Here is a 19,666-nt window from a genome sequence, read left to right on the forward strand (position 1 = left end):
AATCTTTCTTTTCCTAATTTTCTCCTCAAAAACGCCTTTAAATTGCCCGACAATCCCCTCACTCACAAAACAAACAAACAAGAACAAGAAGAAAAAAATCTGATTATCAGTGTTTATATCTTCAAACTGCATCTGTCCTTCCTGTAATTCCCTTTCCAAGTTTACAGCCATGACCTCAGATAACCAAATGTCTTCTTCTTTGTCTTATGTAAGTGAGCAGGGAGAACCTGTAGAGCATCTTTACTCCAAATCACAGAACATTCCAGCCTGGATCTGTAAGTCGAGTTCTGGTGATGATGACTTGTTTTGTGAACAGTTTGGCACAGAGAAAACAACTCTCTCTCTCTCTTTTATTTATTTTTTTAAAACAGCTCTCTCACCGATAAGGAGGAAGACAAAGCTAGGTGGGAACGATTTGTACCCCCAGGACGGCTTCTAGGTCATGGGTGAAATTTGTGGGTGCAACGTTAAGGCCTCACCTGCATTGCTGCTTAAGTTCTGGGCGAGCAGCCAAAAAAACATGCCAACAATTACGCCTCATACTCCTAAATATGTAGTAAATTGGTGCGTAAACATGACCAGTGTTGTTGTTTTTGGTGAAATGGAAAATTACGCAAAACATATTGGTGGTACTTAGAGAAAAAACTAAAATAAAAAAGGAAAGATAAAAAAAATGTTGACTTTATGTTTGGAAAGCTGCAGAAGCTGTTCCTTGGTCCCGCCTGCTCAGCAAGTCCATTGGCTTGTGCCGCTGCGCGTCAGGCGCAGGGGGTTGGTCACGCCTGGGAGTTTATTGTGAGAATGTGTAGTGGCTTACAGACTGATCCAGCGCACCGACTGTGCCGTGCGTTTACGCATAGTCCTTCATCATTGGAACGCGTTGAATCTGGACGATCTCCCGGCTGGTGTCAAACAGACTCCTCCTGACGCACACCAACACATTTCTTTCTGTTATCATGCGAGCGTTTACTGGAGCGGAGCAGTGAAATAGTGCTTACATCGTTTTATCTAACGGCTGGACCTCTATGCCAAATAATCCACCTAGCTAGAATGAATAAAAACGGGAAGGTGACAGAAATCAACTCCAGGATAAGGAAGGAACCGTTCAGCGCTAATTACGAGCTGGTGGGCAAAGAACTGGGCAGGTGAGTTTGCTGAATGGAGCATAAAAACGCTCAGAGGCTTTGCAGCAATATCCAGATAATCTTCTTGTAATCATATATATTAGATCTACTATGCACGTGCTTGGAACCAGTGTTATTAATTTAAAGTTGTCGGTTGTTTGGATGACTGTGGAGCGCTTGGCGCACGGAACGGTAATGCGCTTTGTGGGGTTCCGGCTAAACAAAAGTGGGTAGAAAGAGCATTCAGCTTTCCCAACTTCCTTTCTCTTCATGTTTGTAACTCCATGTATGAAGGAAACCCTCAGAGCAAAGGTTAGAGAACTGTACCTACTGTCCAAAACAGCAGAAAGACGAGTCTAGGTTTAGAAACTTCACATCCCCCAGTATCGTTTGTGTTCTTCCCACGTGTGTGGTCTAAATTGTAGTTTTTCTGTCACTAGAAAGCCTTAGGGTTCAAGATGTACAGAGATTTGTTGTTTTGTGCTATTTTTATGTGAATAAGCAGAACAACCCTTAAAAAAAGAATTATTTTCCAATTTGCTGAATAATATCTTGCCTGTTTTTCCACGCAGTCACCGTTCTTTCTTAATTCAGTTTAACAGAGAATGTGGACATGGCACACACTAGATCAGATGACTGTCCCCAAAGCAGATGCTAAATTAAGGCGCTGCAATTCCCTGTGGTTCCGCTGAAAAATATATTTTACTGTCTGCTTTTATATCTGTCTCAGCTTCCTACTGAACAGTTGCAGGTACCCCACCACTCCAAAACTGACCAAATGCTTCCCTCTCCCAAAGCAAAAATTTCTGACCTCATTATGTTTATTGAGATTTTAAAACTTGGATGTACTTTTCTTTACTGTTATTATTTTTAAAGCTTCTCTGTGGGGTCTTTAAGTCAAAACTCCTCATCAGCTGTGGCCCCTTCAGCTTGCAGTGGTAGCACGCTCAAAAGCAGGAAGAAGAACTCCTGTTGTGCGTCTGTGAAACAGGCAAATGAGGACTGTCATTTCTCATTGCGCATCAGATATGAGTCAGTGCACCGAGGAAGACAAAACACAAGCTCCACAGGAAATGACTTTCTCAACCAAATTATCACCATCTCAAGCCCACGGGGAGGTCTGAGTTCTGTCTGACAGAATGGTTGATGGTTGTTGAAGTTTCTGCTGAGAATCTCTTTGTCAGAATCAGTCGAGCAGTTCTGCTCATTCAACACATGGCATGGATAGCTTGCAGATTAGTTTTTGGTAACTTCTGACCTATTTTTAATAATAAAAATAAATGTCCCCTCTCTTCTTCTGACGCTTTTTCTCTTTTTTTCTGTGTGAATTCTGCTTGTTAAGAATGTAAAGGCTCTGACGCCTGTTTGCCTTTCACTAAACAATGATGCATCATCAATAAGTGAGAGCTACAGAAGTGAGGGCCCCGGGCCCCTCAGCAGTCAGGAGCCAAAATAAAATCTTAACTGCAGCCAGAACAGTTGCTGTTTTTGGTCAGCAACACAGTGTTTCTCAAATAACACTTCGGGAAATTGACTGGAACCGTGCTGACTGTAACGTTTTGACTCTTTATTTTGACTTTGCCCAGTTTGGTCATCTTGTTGCTTCTGTATTCAGTGTTTTGTTTTTCATGTGTGTATGGCCCAGTATGTAAGGTGTCGATGTTTCAGTTTGTGTGTATTTTTTTTGCGTACTGCATGGACTCCAACAGCACTGAATGAGCACTGACCCCCACGCTGTCAGGCAGAACAAGCTGTGGTCGGGTGGGTGGTCTTGGTGTGAAGGCGTCTGACTGGTCAGCTTTTGTACGACTGTCAGAGAAGAATCAGCCTCTTGCTTAGGGGTCTGGATGGAAACAACAACATAACTTTATTTGTCCCCTCTGCTGTCAGTTGTGAAGAAAGGGAAGTGGACAAGGCCTCATTATCAGTGTGGGAGGGACAGCTGGTGATTGTGTTGGTTTGACAGAGGGAGGCTATTTTACACACATTGGACATCCTGCCCACACCCACGGATGACCCCTAACGCCTCTTTTGAATCCATCAATGTGGATGCATGGAAATGAATAGAAGGGGCTTATTTGTAAAAGTGAATGCTTTTTTTTTTTTTCGTGGTCTTGTTGCAGATCTGGCAACCGAGCTGTGTCATCTCTTTGTGTGGCTTATAGAAGTGATAATACCCTTATCAGGCCTTTGCACTTTAAGATGCTCATTCCAAAAGTGTTAGGCTGAAAAGGTGGGTGGAGGGGGACTCTCAACACTATAATGACGCACCCTCAGCAGACAGCAACGGTCTGTATTTTTAAATGATGCCATTTAACCCTCTTATCTCTGCACTCTTCCTTAACATCATTAGTGTTGCACCCTTCAGAGTGGAGTTCTTGAGGACACCCAGTGGTTTTGGACTGTTATTTGCAATTATTTCAGCAGCCTAGATGTGATCCAGAGGATAAATGGATATGGAAACAGAACTGTCTTGACCGACCCGTTCAAGAAAGTGGTTTTCATTTTTTTTTTTTCTCCTCCCTTTCTTTTTTTTTCCCAGGGGAAAGTTTGCAGTGGTGAAGAAGTGCACAGAGAAGGCCACAGGGAAGCAATATGCTGCCAAGTTCCTGCGAAAGCGAAGGAAGGGAGAGGACTGCCGCATGGACATCATGAACGAGATTGCCGTGCTGGAGTCAGCCAAGGCAAACCCGTATGTGGTGGCACTGCATGAGGTCTACGAAACCACCTCTGAAATCATCCTCGTTTTGGAGTGGTAAGATTTTTTTTATTTTTTTTTACTTGCCTTGATAATCTAAAATAGTTTGTGGTAAAATCAATTTGACTCTTGGAAATGTGTTTCTTAAAGTTTAAGCCTTATTTTTGAAAGTCTACTAAAAAAAATCATTTAGTCAGTTGGGGTTTCCCTGGTTGTCTAGAACTCTTATCAGCAAAGATCAGAAATACATCACACAGTTGCAGAATGGAAGGAGTCGTCGGTTTCGTGTGAATTCACACACATCCATGTGAAATGCATCTGTATGAAATGAGTTCTCACTCGCTGTGGTCATTTGCTCTTTCTGTTGTCGCTTTAGCGTCTCCGTTCTATGATGGACGGGAATTTGACACTCTAAATGCTAATGCAGCCGAAACTGCATACAGCTGAGTATGAGAAGACGGGCAACTGAGTCATTTCGATTTTGCGGTGGGATCTTAGCATTTGATTGATGATTGAGGAAGTGTGCTTGTCTTGATCATTTATGTAGAAGCATCATCCAACAGTCTGGTGTGGTTAGGTATTACATTACCTTGTGCAATGACTTTGTGTCCTCTGACAAACTTTGTGGAGAATCTGAAAAACCACTCCATTTAAATAAGCTCACTTGGCTCATTAGAGGGGGATAATACTTTGCAATTATGCTTGAGCGATAGGACTTCGCCCCTCTTCCAGAGCTGCTGAGAGACCAGTCGAAAGGCCTTCTCTGGTCCTCTGCAGTCATTTTCATCCCAGACAAGGAATTCCTGTGCAGAACAAAAGCTGCACTGTGGGGAGGGCTGCATATTACCCCTGAATGCAGTGTGAAAGGGGAAGTAGCGCCATATCTCACTCCTGCTTGCCTGCAGAGAAAAGCAGGAGGTCAGCCGGCACAGGCCATGGCGACCCTTCTTGCATATGAGATTTGTCGCTGGTTTTTAAATGTCAGGTATCACCACTGTCAGTTATTCTTTTAAAAAGAAAACTGCTGCGGGTTTCACAGTGAGGCCTGTAGAGAGCATAAAAAAAGCTGCAAACTATTTTCCATTTCCTGTGGGTTTAAAGGTAAGCAGGCAAGCTCTGAGAAGCAGCACACCATGCAGATGGTGTAAAGCGCATGCATGCACATGGCTTACAGCTGCAACCACATCCTCATCCATGTCAGAGAAATGACAAAAGTTCATCTGTAATCTTTCAATCTAGCTCCGGTGTGTGTCAGTACCACAGATATAACCCCATTTGTAGAGTTTAGAGATTAAAACTTTTAAAAAGTCATCTCATTTCACAGTCTAAATCAGTTTTCTTGGGATAGTTGGACCTCCAACAATTAAATTCCAAAAGTTATTTTCAAAAATTAATTAGTCAAAGCAATCTATAGCAATGTCTGCTCTATATCAACTGTTGTATCCTATTTTTTTCAAGTATTAACATTTTTGAAGATTTATTTGAAATATTTTTATGGGGATTTTCTGTTCTGAAATAAAAACTGCCATGCAGTAATACAGTCAACAGTCTAAAAAATGAGCATCAGGCTTTAATCCTCTTTCTGCTTAGACTTTACATTTGGTCTTCATTTCTTATCTTAGTCCTAATTTTGAGCCTTTAGTGTCTACTTTTATGGCTATAGTCACAATGTAAGGTATGCATGTTGGTGCAACTTTCTAGTAAAGTGTTAACACTTTAGAGAAGTTAAGTACAGCTAAAGCTAAAGAAGTAAATTATAATGAAATTAGAATGTCATAATGAAAGCTCTTTCTTTAGCTTCCTAAAGTATACTAAGCTGTGCCCCTAAACATGTATAGAAAAAAGTGGATGGACTTGGTGTTAATTGCTTTAATCACCCTTAAAAAGAACACCAGCTTCATTTTGGGATACAAAGCAATTTTTTGTTTTGTAAATTTAAAGTGTGTTTTCCGTTGAAAAAAAGAAGAATATGTGGTGGATTTATCTGTCAAAAGGCGGAAAAACTATATATATAAAAAGGACATTTTTCACAGTTGAAAAAGCTCTGGGATTTGAGGAAGAGACAGAAAAGTTCAGGTTATGTAACATTTTTTGCCGACAGCCTGGTCACAACGCCCCCCCCCCCGAGGATGAAAAGCATGCGTACCTTCTAAATCCCTCACACATGCTTGTACTTTTTTTGGTGAACTGTCAGCTCCAGGCCTTCATCTGACTGTTGAGGCATTCGACTTAAATCTAAGATACTTTTTATCGGGTTACACAAGACCATCCAGTGAAAAACCAAAACATTTCACAAACTCTTTTGAAATGACCAAAAAATAACTTTAGTTGTAATTGAAGGCGTGGGATTTGTTGGTTTTTTTGCAGGCCGGTGTTCACTTTTGTGAAAATTGTATGTGGGTTGAGTTAGTAAAGCATCGTTTTCACCTCTTTGATTATCCCTTTTCCTATAGCTCACTTGATTTGACTGTTTTCTAAACATATATATTGATAAGGTTATTCTTAAGTTGTGGGAGGTTTTTCCCACAACTTGCATTGATTTAAGTAGATGTGGAGAAACTTTGTACCTCGTGTCAAAGTAAAATCGCCGATAATGTTGAGAGAGAAGCAAAGGGTTTGATGGGTTCGCTAAAACTGTACAAGTGCGATGTTGAGTATTTACAGCTGCAGATGCGTTAATAAAACTCAGTACTTGTTCATTTTATTGTAGTTGCATTATAAAATATTAAAAATAAGCCAAAGTGGATTGTGTCCAAACAAACCATTCCCTTTCCGTTCTATTATTTTTGTTCCTCACTTTTCCTTCCTGTGCTTTCATTGCAGTGCCGCTGGTGGTGAAATCTTCAACCAGTGTGTGGCCGATAACGACGAGGCCTTCACAGAGAAAGACGTGATTCGGCTGGCGAAGCAGATCCTGACAGGCGTGGCTTTCCTTCATCGAAACAATGTGGTGCATCTGGATCTAAAAGTAAGGACACGGAGGGATTATGTGACAATAGGCAACAGGTTTTCTGCCCTGGAGCGCTCCACTGAGATAACATTTCTGTTATGCAACCAAAGTTCATTTTGTACATTTTGACCCCTTTTTCCATGGAGATTCAATCAACAAATAAACTCAATAGTTAGCAGGATTCTTTACCAAGCCCTTTTTAAATATCCCAAATATTTGAAAAGCAAATCTTATTTTGATTCACTGCATTTGCAGAAAATTCACTTTTTAAATTATTTGAGGGATTTCTTTTATTTTTTAGTATGTAGAGACTTTGGTTTTTTTTCTTGTCCAAACAAATAGTGGTGAATAGCCAGCTTTGGCTTAAAAGCACACCGAGTTGTATCTACTCTAGTGTGAGTGAAAAAGAGAGCCAGCTAAGTGTTTGGCATTGATTCCTCAACTCTTTTCAGTGCCGGCTGATAAGTTAAGTGGATGATCTGGGCTCTAAGGAGCAGCTCCTACTCCGACAACCTAACAGACCCCTAATTCTCTCAGGACTTGTGAGCTCGAAGTCTGTCGTTTATTAACATAGACGATCAATGACGTAAACCTCATGTTCACAGACTGCTTTAATTGAGATCAGCTATTATGTAACACACCGTTTTTCTAAACTGGGATGTGCTTCTCCTCCAGCCCCAGAATATCCTGTTGACCTGCGCCAAGCCTCTGGGTGACATCCGTATTGTTGACTTTGGCTTGTCCAGACGCATGGACAATGTCAGGGAGGTCAGGGAGATCCTGGGTACCCCAGAGTACGTGGGTAAGTCTTGCTTTTTATCCACAGATGCATCTGTCTCCTCTTAGTTTGTTTTAACATCATAATTTATCGGATCTTTTCGTCTGTCCTGCAGCACCAGAAGTTCTGAGCTATGAACCCATCAGCACAGCGACAGACATGTGGTAGGTACATCACTTAGTTGCATGCAACTCATTCTCACTTCACGTTCCAAACATGTAAAAAAAAAAAAAAACATCTGGACTTGTAACCGCTAAATAATTCCTTGCTCGTTCACACATGTCTTACAACTATCTGCAACCTCATTTTCCTCTTCTTGTTCTCTCTGTGACAGGAGCATCGGGGTTCTGACATATGTCATGCTGACGGGCGAGTCTCCCTTTCTGGGTGACGAAAAGCAGCAGACGTTCCTGAACATTTCCCAGGTCAACGTAGACTACTCGCAGGACACATTCGAAGGGATCTCCTCCCTGGCAGTTGACTTTATCAAGTCCTTGTTGGTAAAAAACCCCAGGTGAGTCAGTTTGCAGCAAAGATGTGGTTTCCATCTGCGTTACTGTGATCAGAATTACACATAGCAAGGATATGAGTCAGGCTTACAACTAACGGAAGCACGCCAGCATGTGCACACATAGCGTTTTATTTTTTTTTTCAATTTACGTAGTAGTTTCAACAGAAGTCATTTCCTTTTTTACTCTTAGTGACTGTAATCGTTCCTCATTTTAAAAAGAAATGTAGTCCGCTGTCTTTATAGGGATATTGGAGCATATTATTATGCAAGTGTCACCTTGTTAGGAGAAAATAGCTGTATTGCTATGATTAGCTCCAGTCTTGGCCTAATTCTTCTTCATAATGGAGGGCTTCACATTTTAAATCAGGCAACGGCCTCCCAGAGTCACAATCTCCAGGCAGTTTCATATAATTGGAGCAGAATATAAGGAGAACAAAATGGATGTTTAGATTCCTCAGTGTTTTGGAATTGAGGAAGAAAGTTATTAGAGAACCTGTGGGTTAAAGGAACGTTACTAACGACCCACTCCGATCATCTTTGGATCTATTTTAAAAGCGTTCATAGAAGTCTTTCAACTGTGATTATGCCGTTTTTAGCCAAAATGTAAAAAGAAAAAGAAAAAAAGTCATTTTCTAGGACATAATTTCTGTAGAGCGACAGTAGTTCATTAGAAATTTGCATTAGAGTTGGTACAGAACAATCCCGCCCCCCTTCCCCTCTGCGTTGCTGAGAGCTTGTGGCCCATATTTTTTACATAACAAATATAGCTGATTTCTTAAACTGCTTTTTTTTTTCGTCTGCTCCTGATTCACAAGAATCTAAATAAATAAATATAAAGAAATGTCATTTTGATTTGACTTTTTATATATGTATATATATTATATGTATGTCCTCAATTATCAGAAAAAAGCAACTAGAACGAATGTTAAAAAAAAGCCAAAGACACAATTTTCATCGGGGCAGTCTTGAAAGAGATTGATGGAATTGGATGATCCAAGGAATCCACGGGTTATATAAGCTCTTCCACTCCTCCTCAATGTTATTGTGTTTGTGTGTGCAGGAAGAGAGCCACTGCAGAAGAATGCCTCCGTCACCCCTGGTTGAACTCGCACCAGCACCTCCACATGAGACCGGCCTCCTCTTTGGATGAGCCGGAGATGAGCCAGTCAGAGTCGGAGCCCGAAAGCCCTGCTCTGTCCCCTGAGCTGGACCTGATCGAGTCGTACCTCATGTGCCCAGGGCAGGGGGAGCTGAAGGCGGGCCGGGATGCCTTCTGCTTTAACGAGACCCAATTCCCCACGAGACCTGACATGAAGCAGGAGCTAATCTGCTGACCAATGTTTCACAAGCGGGGGACTGGATGTAGTAGAACTCAGTGGAGCTGATGCTGAAAGCCAGTGAGCCTGCAGCTGGATGGGGGCTTTTTTACCTGGCTGTACTGCTGTGATGCCTGTGACCTGAGCTGTGATCAGCTTCATACAGATGGATGTGACTGAATTCTTACTTCTGTGCTCATTTATATAACTGCACAAGAAGAAAAATGGGGCAGACGAAAGCGGAAGTAGTGGGAGAGGACTCACCGAGGTTTTTGATGTACAACTGCACTGCTGCATTGAAAGTGACAGAACTGTACTGTACAGGGCTCTGCTTAACGCTGCAGCTGTTCACCCCTGCACTGGTTTCTTCATACCAAAAGAACTGGGTTTCCGAGGAGAGGTTCTGCTTTCTGCGAGGAAATGACTTCACTTATCTAAACAAATTACGCTTCAGCTTCATCCTTTCTATGAGGAGTGTCATTCAAGACGGTGAAGGTTCTTCAATTTTAAAAAAAAAAAAAAAAAAACAGAAAAGGAAATGCAACAGTGTCTATGCAGAAAGATGTTTAATTTTTCACTGTTTTATGTCTATTTATGCGTGTGTTGTATCACCTCAACCCCTTAAATATTATAAAGCCACGTTCAAAGTTTAAGATATGATAAAGTAGCATTCTTAATTTTTAAGAAAATCTTCAGCACTTTTTTTTACTTTGTTTGACTTTTGTGTAATTAGAAAAACAAACAAAAAAATGAAACGCTCGTTTAACATAGTCGGCCATCACATGATGTACTGTTTATCTGTAACACCTGATGTTTTTGTCATACGTGCCACTTATTATGTGCCACTCTGTCAACCTCACTTTTGTATATCTTTTGAGTTTGTTCACTTTCTTTTTTGTTATTGCACAAGTTGCACAGAATGTTTTGTACGTAATTGCAATGTTGCCTCTGGGTTCATTTTCTTTAAATGCCACATTTTTAGGAGAAGGAAGCTGAGGGGGTTAATAATTTTTTTTTTTTTTTTTTACTTTTTTGGGGGGGATTTGTTGTTAAAAAATCAAACTGTAAAAGGCATGGTTGACTGATGGTTCAGATTTGTGTGAATATGTGAAAGAATTTCCTCCATGATTTTTGAGAGCAGAGAAAATGTATTTTGTGCATTAATAGAAGGATTTAGCCTAAAGATTATTCTGGGTGAGATCATATTATGACAACATCATTATATAGTTTTGTACGGCAACTTTTACAAATTTTAGTTCTATTCTCCTCTTGAATTTCTGGAATGTTTGCACTTGTCCTTGTGGACTTTGTTTAAATAAATGTTGATGGCTATCATTGCAAAATGTAACGGAAAAATACATGTGCTTTTGTATTGAACTCCACTGTCTCTGTGTGTTTATTTCACAACAAAATTAAGTCTTTATTTTGGTTTTTCCCACTGAGTCTGAAGTCTGAAAAGACTTTAAAAGATTCAATTAAAGTAACTTTAATGGCAAAACAAAAAGACAAAACCTGTCCAGAAAGACGTGTCTGCAGGAAAGTCACCACCACCCTTATATTGAGTCATTTCTTCTATTAAAAAGTTTTTTTCTTTTTTCCAACCAAAATTTATTGTTTAACTTTAATAATAAATCTAGAATTTATCATAAATGACGGTAAAATCTAGATGGTTTACTTAAAACATACTTTTTGAAAAGATTATATTCTTTTTAACGTTCAACTTGTAGGAGATAATGTTGCAAACAAAAAAAGGGTCCTAGTAGTTTGATCTTGACAGATATTTTGGGACGATAATATATTTTTATAGATAAAGCAATTTTGCAAAAATACAGACAAAAACATTAGATCCATTGGCATTCATATAATATTCCTGAAGATTTAATTGGATTGGATAAGGAACATGGCCAAAAATGTTTCACTTTCTTTTCCTTTACAGTGTTCCCTCATTTATTGTGGGAGTTGTGATCAAAAAATAAACCCTGATGGTCCACAAAGTTGGAATATACATGTTTTAAGGCTGTAAAACTCCTTACTGCACACTTTATACGCTTTACTCAGACAAAAATGAACATCTTCATGCTTTTCTGTCTTGTTTAAACTTTCAAAGTTCAAATTTTTGTACAAAAATCCAGTATTAGAATGCAATAAAAGATTGAAGATTTATGTAGCCACGGCACGGAGGGGATCGATTGACACTGTTTTACGGCCAATCAGGATGCAGAAAAAAAAACACCTTTGCACATTCCACTGAAAAAATCTGCGAACCACCAAAAATGTGAACCACAAAGAGGGAACACAGAACTTTTAAATGAACAGACCAAACTGTCTGGAAATGCCAGGTAGTTACAACACCTGCTCAGTAGGGGGCAGTAATGCCTGAAACCAGCACTGATGTTCTTGTTCAGCTAGTTGTTCTTTAGATATATTTATGACCTTTCACCTCTAGACTAAACCCATTTCACCAAAAGGTTTAGGTTAATAGTGTGTTTGTGCATACACACTGTTGCCAGAACACATCAGGGTTCACTTGCAAATGAGCAGGGACTCTCTTTATATAAACGAAAGATTAATGGCAGGATTTTTTCACACGATAGTTTATACAAGAAATGACCGACCTTGTGGTCACGTGACCCCATTGGTTTAAATTGGGCTTGTGTTTAGCCAATGTTTTAGCCTCTTTTTTGACATCATCAGAACCCTCCATCTACAAAATGAACAGTTGGTGAAAAAAGCCACAATGATCGGTTTGGATCTATAAAGTATTCCTCAAAGTTCACCTGTATGTATAAAAAAAAAAGAAGATCGCAAACAGAACAGGAAGACGGGCTCAGCTTTTACAGCATCTGCTTTTCATCTCAACATGTCTATTTACAGAGAGTGAGTATTATAAAAGGAAAAAAGAAGACCTCTCTTGGGCCTTTCTTCCATAAATCTCAATCTCTCTGAACAGGAAATGCTTCAATTCTGTTAAAAGAAACGCCGAATAATGCTTTCCAGAGTGAGGTTTCTCTGTCTTTCCTTTCCTTTCGTGCACACACTCCTGTGCTTGTTTACTTGTATCACGTTAAACAACATCCTTGCCCGCCAATGTCCTGAATTCTTTCTTTAATGTGGTCTTCCTCTTGTCTTCGGCACTGAGCCACTTCAGCCATGCAGGGGCCAGTAATGAGAAAGCAGGGCTTCCTGCCGGGTCCTGGTCCGGTGGCTCTTAGCTGGAAGGACTTCTTACCCGAAAGAAAATCTCGCTTCAGCATTGAGCTGCGGAATGCCAGAAATGTTCATAAATGTCCTACTTCCTTTTTTTTTTTTTTTTTATTCTTTGTTCTTGATGCCTCCCTACTCTCTTACTTTGGGGTTTTTTTTCTCCACAGGGGCTGAAGTACGCATTGACTTCATACAGTCTCAAGTTTTTGATTAAATGGCTTTTAAGAGCAATTCTTTAGATCAGGTTGGATATTTATGGTTTGTTTGGGCACAGTTTATCCCATCTCTGATCTGATAATGGTGTTTCTGAATGTAATCTTGCAGTTGAATGGACTGTTTTTTTACAGTTTGGAACAAATGCAAACACTATTATTCATGAACCTTTGCTGTTTAGATAGAAACCTTTATTATGATAAAACAAAAAAAAATGTTTAAGACGAGAAATTGTGCTTTTTGGTTTGACATCTGTGTCACTTTTTACCTTTAAAGTTCCACCAGTCTCTTCAGAGTCAGAAAAAGAAAGCAGAAATGAAGATGACATTAAGATAACAAAGGCTGTTCCTCCCCACATTACACAGGAATCTTGGAAGAAGGATGTTTTTGCTGCAGGCACTCAGCAGTCATGTCAAGCAAATCAGCTTCATACCCAAACAGAAGTTTGTCAGTGACTTCAGGAATACTTTGATCCCCTAAGATCCCTTGAAAATGTAGCCCTGAGATTTTCAGACGAAACCACATGTGACGGTAAAAGTCAAATTAATCAGTAGTTAAAAACCAAAGAGTTCCTAGAAGACTGAAGTTATTTTCTTACATCTGCCATGTACAATGGCTATTATGGAAATAAAATGTGTGTATATGGTAGAGCACAAGTGGAATGAATGAAGCTTTATTTGTTATATGCACAAGTCAAAACAGGTCAACAATGCAATGAAATGCTTGTGATGGGAAGAGCCAATTCACTCACCAAAAAGGCCGGGAGATACTAATTCAGATGTAATATAATAAAATACATGTTGAAGTAATGTGTAGTACGAATTAAATAAATATAGATGGATAGGAACAGGGTACAGGTGAAATGAAATACAAAGGTTGAATTTGGGGGATGTTGTTGCATTTTTAATGTTGACTTGATTATAGAAGGGGCTATTTGGAGTTCAGTTGGCTAATATCTTGTGGGTATAGCTGTTTCTCAGTCTCCTGGTATGGGCCGGTAGGCTCCTGTTTTTTCCTAAACATCCAAAAACGTTCTTTTGCTGGATGAGTGCGGTCCTTCGTGATGCTGCGTGCCTTGTGCAGACTCCTGCTGCGGTAAAAAGTCCTGAATGGAGGGAAGGGTGCTGCCAGTGATGTCCACTGCTGCTCGCACCACCTTCTGTAGCACTATTTGGCTGCAGTTACCATATCACACCGTGATGCAGCCCGCCAGAAGGCTCTCGATTGTGCTCCTGTAGCAGTTCCTGAGGATGTCAGTATTCATAGCAAACTTCCTCAGCTTTCTCAAGAAGCAAGAGTCTTCGACAGGCTGTCTTTAACATGTACCTGTATGGTCCAGGACAAATCCTCAGTTATGTTTACATCGAGGATTTGTTACGTAAATCATTTTAAAAGTTTGCTTCTTCTCATCTTCTTCTGTTTTCAATCAAATTATCAAACTGTATTTGACAATTATAATTTTACTGAATTCAATGTGACATGTAAATTGTATCAATAAGTTCAAATTTATGTATTTATTTATTCTTTTCTGGGCTGTTTCTGTCTAATTACAGAGCAGTTTTATTTCCTCATACTTTCATCAACTGCTTCTCTGTCTCTCTCCATCCAACCATCTTAGGATCAGGTTTAGCTCTCCTCTCCATTTACTGGTTTTCATTGCACCTTACATAATCAGAAATTCCTTTACGCTTATGTTCCTGATTAACTGCCATCCCGTTGATGCGGAAGCATTTAGAAGGTGTGCTGATGTGTGAAGAAATGTGAAATCCCCAACAGCACACTTTTCACACTATCATTTTGCATCATTTTGAACTCATATTTCCTCATCAACCACTTAAAATATGAAGCAAAAGGATTATTTTTTTTATTGAAAAAACTTTTATTTTTGGCCAAACAACTCCCTTTCTATCCCACCTGTTCCCAGTTAGATGACCCTAAAGTCCTTTGGTTTGCGCATATGTAGTTTTGCAGGCGTTTGTCTTGGTTTTAGTGTGGTTTTCTGATAGAGGAGGGTTTCTCCTTTCAACTAAGTTCACTTTGCTGGAGGGGTTTTGTCATTTATTTCAACTTTTAACATGGTTAGCCAGAATAGTAAAACCTGATACAACTAATAAAAAGTATTTCTAAGCATCAAAAGTTTCCATTCTTCCATCCATCACATTTTGCTGTTCTGTGGAGGCCTGGACCTCCCTTTCCCTGACCATCTGTTCCTGGAGAATGCTGATGATGGATAATCAGGCTGGCTGATTATTCCAGTAAGTCTTGGCTTCGCTGTGGGGCATCATCCTGGTTGGACATGCCCACAAGGTCTCGCTAGGAAGGCGTCCGGGTGGCATTGCTGTCAAGCTACTTACACACCAGGCATCTGATGCACGTTCAAAAGCGGGCTGAACGGGAATTCTTGGACGCATTTTTAGCATAGGGTGTTCACACTGGTCTCTCGCTATCCGACACTAGCGCATGTAGTTGGAAGACGCTTGGTGTAAAATGTCAATGTTCCTTGAATTGAAAAGGACAATATGCATACGTCACTACCAAACCGGAGTCTCTGATAGTCAAAGTTCAATTGGTTTAACTTTCAACACTTGTTCAATGGCCACACGTTTAGTATGTAGAGCCCAAAAAATACTTTAAAATGTGTGTAGCGCGTGAACACAGTAGTTTTGAATGCAGAAGCCCAAAATGTGCATTTACGTGCCTTTACATAGACTTTTCATTGGAAGTGGTCACTTGAACGTGCTAACAGAGGCCGGTGTGAACGTAGCATCAAGTGAAACTTTTCTGCAATTTCAAAAAGGAAGATTTACCTCATCTTTAGGTACGCTGAGTTGCTGATTCATCACTCTAAACTCATCAATTGGTCTTCTCTCTTCACGTTCTCCTCCTGGATCTTCGATAGGCGGTCTGACCTTAACCCCCATCAGCATCTTAGGTCTCTTCACATGGTCCGAGGTCATCTCAAACATGCAAGATGTCTGCAACCCAGAGCCCAACCACCAAAGACTACTAACTATTCATGCTTCACTATTAAATATTTTAAACACACTTTCAAAATATCCCTTTTTTTTAAACGTCCAAACCACTGCAACTGGCCCCTCTTCATATGGAGAAGTTGCACATCTCCTGAGCTCCCCATTTGAAAGGTAGTGCCGGCCATGCTGAGTAACGTTCTCCTACAAACCGCTAGGATTCTCTCCTCCACAAGGTCTGCATTACTGCAGACGAAGCGCCGCTCCGGTCGTTAATCTAACGTTCTATCATTCCTTCACTAGAGAACAGAATGCCCAGATGCTTCAACTCTTCCACCTGGGGAAGTCATTCAGTCTTTACCAGAAGAGGGCATTCCGATTTTTTACAGCTGAACCTCAAACTGATTCTCATCCCAGACGCTTCTCTCTGCAAACCACTGCTGGCAGGTCAGGGCATTAGAGAGCCAATGGGACCATGTGATCTGCAAACAGCAGAGATTGGATTCTACAGTTCCCAAACACTTCTGCCGTTTGGCTGCCACCAGAAAATTCTGTCCATAAAAGTTATGAAGAGAATCAGGGACAAGTAGCAACGCTCACATGGGTTTTATTTCTGCCAGCTAAGCAAAACCAAACTCGTCTGTAGATTTAGAGATTACCTGGCCTCCAAATATGGGCCATGTGTCCCATATTAGCTCATTAAGATATTATAAAACATTGTTTAATGTCCAAAATGCAATTAGACTAGATATGCTCTACAATAAGCGATGAAAATGTTTGCTAAAGCTAACTTCTGGTCATCATTTTATCAAGTCAAAATTATGGACAGGGCTGAAAGTGCTTTTATGATTCAAAAAATCTTGATTTGCATCGTTATAGTTTTTAACTCTGACCACAGTATGAGTGAGTGACCCCTCCCTCCTGGCGTTCCAACACACGAAGTACCTACTGGCTCCAAGAAGCCAAAATCCCATAGACTTATTCCTAATTCAATTTTTTTTCACATTTCTTTTCTGTAGTGCAAGTTATTAAAGTCATAAACAGACCAATGTGATACCTAAATAAAAGTAGGCGGTCTCACGTCAAACGTTCGAAACATTGGATTGACAGATTTCATAGCCTTCCAACAGGTAACAAACTCCATCCTGATTGGAAAGAGGGTCGCCAAAAGAATGATGACTCAGATCGACTCAGACCAATCACTGATTACTGATATGATTTCTGGTTCCAACATGGCGATGTCCATTTCTCGAAAAAGGGGTGACTGAATTGACTTAATTTGGTTAGAGGCGGAAGTAAGCCATTTTCTATGGATGACATTACACTCGCTCAGTCCAGTTCTTATATGCAGTCAGAGGTTTTTAAAGTATAAATGTATAGTATAAAATTATAAATTCTTTTTACATCTTGCTCTGACACTTGCTCAGCTTGACCTATTCACATTCTTTCTCCATTTCATGACGTCAACCTAGCGCTGTCCTGCACAGCGTGTCGAAAACAATTAACGTCCGAACTTATGCAAAGATGGCTGTGCATATTGTGTATATAAAATAAAAGCGTTTTAGCAGATCACCACTAGCTTTGTGGAGTTAAGTGGGTCTTTGTGTTAATCGGGGGGGGGGGGGGGGGGGGTGCTGGCAGCGTAGGCTCTTCCTGGAAGGAGTCGTTCCTCAGTGATCTACATCACAATGTGAGAACCCGCTCGTTTTTGTGGGTTGGGTGGGGCTGGTGCTCAGAGTGCAGGTTTGTAGAGGAATACTTAGAAATGGGTAAATTGATCAAAAAATGCTTTATAGCAAGTAGTAAACATTATAATACACTTAAAAGCTCAAAAATTTGATTTTGCATAAAATAGGCCCTTTAAAATTACTCCCACATGCAACATGAGGTTCAGTATCTTGATATAGTATATAAAGATGTAGTCAAGTAAGCAAACTTCTGACCTATAGACTCCCTCCAATTGTGTCAAACGATGGCCGGAAACTTGATTTGGTTGTGTTTATTTATCAGAAAGTGTGGTATGCTCAAGCAGCTTGGGGAGGAAGAAAAATGATAAACACTATTGCTTTTCCAGAATACTTTTATTTTGAAACTATCCCCCTCTAATGCATATTTAAAGATTTTTGTTGAGAATGAAAAATGGTTAACAGTCAGTAATAAGATTGGGGCAACTTTCTTTTGAAGAGATCAGCCTTTTTCTATGGAAACTCGGCAGAACTTTAATACTTTGCACGCAACTTTTAAGATGAAAAGCAACACACTTGATTTTCTGTTTGTTGTTATAATGAGTCAAAAGTGCTAAAGCATTGAGCAGTCCCTGAGAATTGGATCCAAAACAATCCTATATAAATATACAGCTTTTTCCGTTCTTTAAATAAAACTTGTTTGCTGATAATCAGTCAAAATGGCAACACTTTGGCTCCTGCCTGCTGCATTTAAGAGCTGACTTAATGCTCTTGGTGCAAAAATGTTAAGTACCTCTGTGATCCACATGAAGCCAACAGTAAATCCAAAGTCTGCATGCTGTTATGGCTGATGAATGTCAACTACTTCGGATAAAAACAAGAGTGAGAGAGAAAAAAACTCTGAAAGTCATCTGACACTGAGTCCAAACCCACATTCCTGGAGAATTTCACAGCAATTAGGCCAGTGTGACAATTAGGAGCTTGATTTATTTTCTCCATGTTCACTTTCTGGATGTTGTGCATGAAAAATAGTGGGTAACCCTTCTTTCAAGTGGCCCAGATGAACTAGCAACAGAAAAACAGAAAGAGAGACTTTCCAGAAGGGAGACAACACTTGCAACCACCAGTAATATGTTTCTCATGGTGGCGCATTCATGGCAGTGAAGGAGGCAAATGCCTTTGGTTAGGCTGAGCTATTTATTCTGCCCATGGAAACGGACGAGGAACAACAAAAGCATTCTGAGCAATCAGAACCACAACCTGATGCCCGTTTTCCTCTCATCTGTGGTGACCCCATATGGGGGCACAGAATATTCAGAAGACCACACAATTGGCACGATCAGCTCCGGGAGAACTTTTCAACTCGAAAGCTGGAGAAGCCTAACCATAACAAGGGATCCAGCTAAGATAATCCGCTAAAGGTTCAGTTTCAGTGCGGCTAAGTTCCTTGAAACAACAATACCACGGCCAATTCAGTTGTTTGGATTTGTGGGACGCGGTGCACATGAATGCCCCGCTCACATGTACTAAAACTGCAGTTGCACTCAGTCAAACACTAAAGTGAACCCTGTCTGCTGACTTGTTGCAAGCCTGGGGGGCTGAGTCTGGGTTTCGGTCTAACAGAGAACAATTTCTGGTGGTCTGGATCTTTTTGAGTTTTTGCTTCCCAGCTCGAATCACTTCTGTTTTTTTCTACGTTACTGGATCAAGGAGTACACACACACACGCAAACTCAAGTACCCTCTTTTGGGAGGATGATACTTTCTGCAACAACACATTAAACTCAAAACAGACATCGGCTTGTTTTGGAAAGACACAAACTCAACTTGAAGAGGGGACTCACCTCGAAACCTCTTCTTGAGAGCCAACGTGGCTTTTCATTGCAAAAAACAGAATCTTAAGACAGCAAAAAGATGCTTGTTCAGGAAAAAAATGTCTTACTTTCTGTCTTACAGGAAAATTATTCTTATCAAGACTGTTTTTAAATACCAACTCCAATGAAAATCATGTTCTTGGTGTTTTTAACATGTTCGTGTGGCATTTTTCTGATGATGGAGGACATTTTATAAAGAAAATGTGACTTAAAATTGTATTTCTGAGAAACTGTACGTCTGAATAGCTCCAATATTGCTCGCCATTTTTATCGCACCAGTAATGTTAGCTTGGGGGTGTGTAAGCAAAGTGATCATGTGAAGTAAGGGCAGGCTTATTTAACACC

General features: G+C 40.2%; 1 protein-coding gene across 1 annotated transcript; it reads left to right on the forward strand.

Annotated features, from left to right (window-relative positions):
• Positions 1-690: 690 nt before the first annotated feature.
• On the forward strand, positions 691-10,754 carry stk17al (serine/threonine kinase 17a like). The gene is made up of 7 exons (XM_004071296.5): positions 691-1,145; positions 3,667-3,879; positions 6,646-6,790; positions 7,448-7,574; positions 7,666-7,714; positions 7,885-8,064; positions 9,122-10,754. Exons 1-7 carry the CDS (start codon positions 1,051-1,053, stop codon positions 9,393-9,395), a joined length of 1,083 nt encoding a protein of 360 aa, XP_004071344.1. The 5' UTR covers positions 691-1,050; the 3' UTR covers positions 9,396-10,754.
• The last annotated feature ends 8,912 nt before the right edge of the window (positions 10,755-19,666 follow it).

The sequence above is a fragment of the Oryzias latipes genome, chromosome 8 (genome assembly GCF_053564925.1).
Source record: "Oryzias latipes strain Hd-rR chromosome 8, Olatipes_Hd-rR_3.1".
NCBI lineage: Eukaryota > Metazoa > Chordata > Actinopteri > Beloniformes > Adrianichthyidae > Oryzias > Oryzias latipes.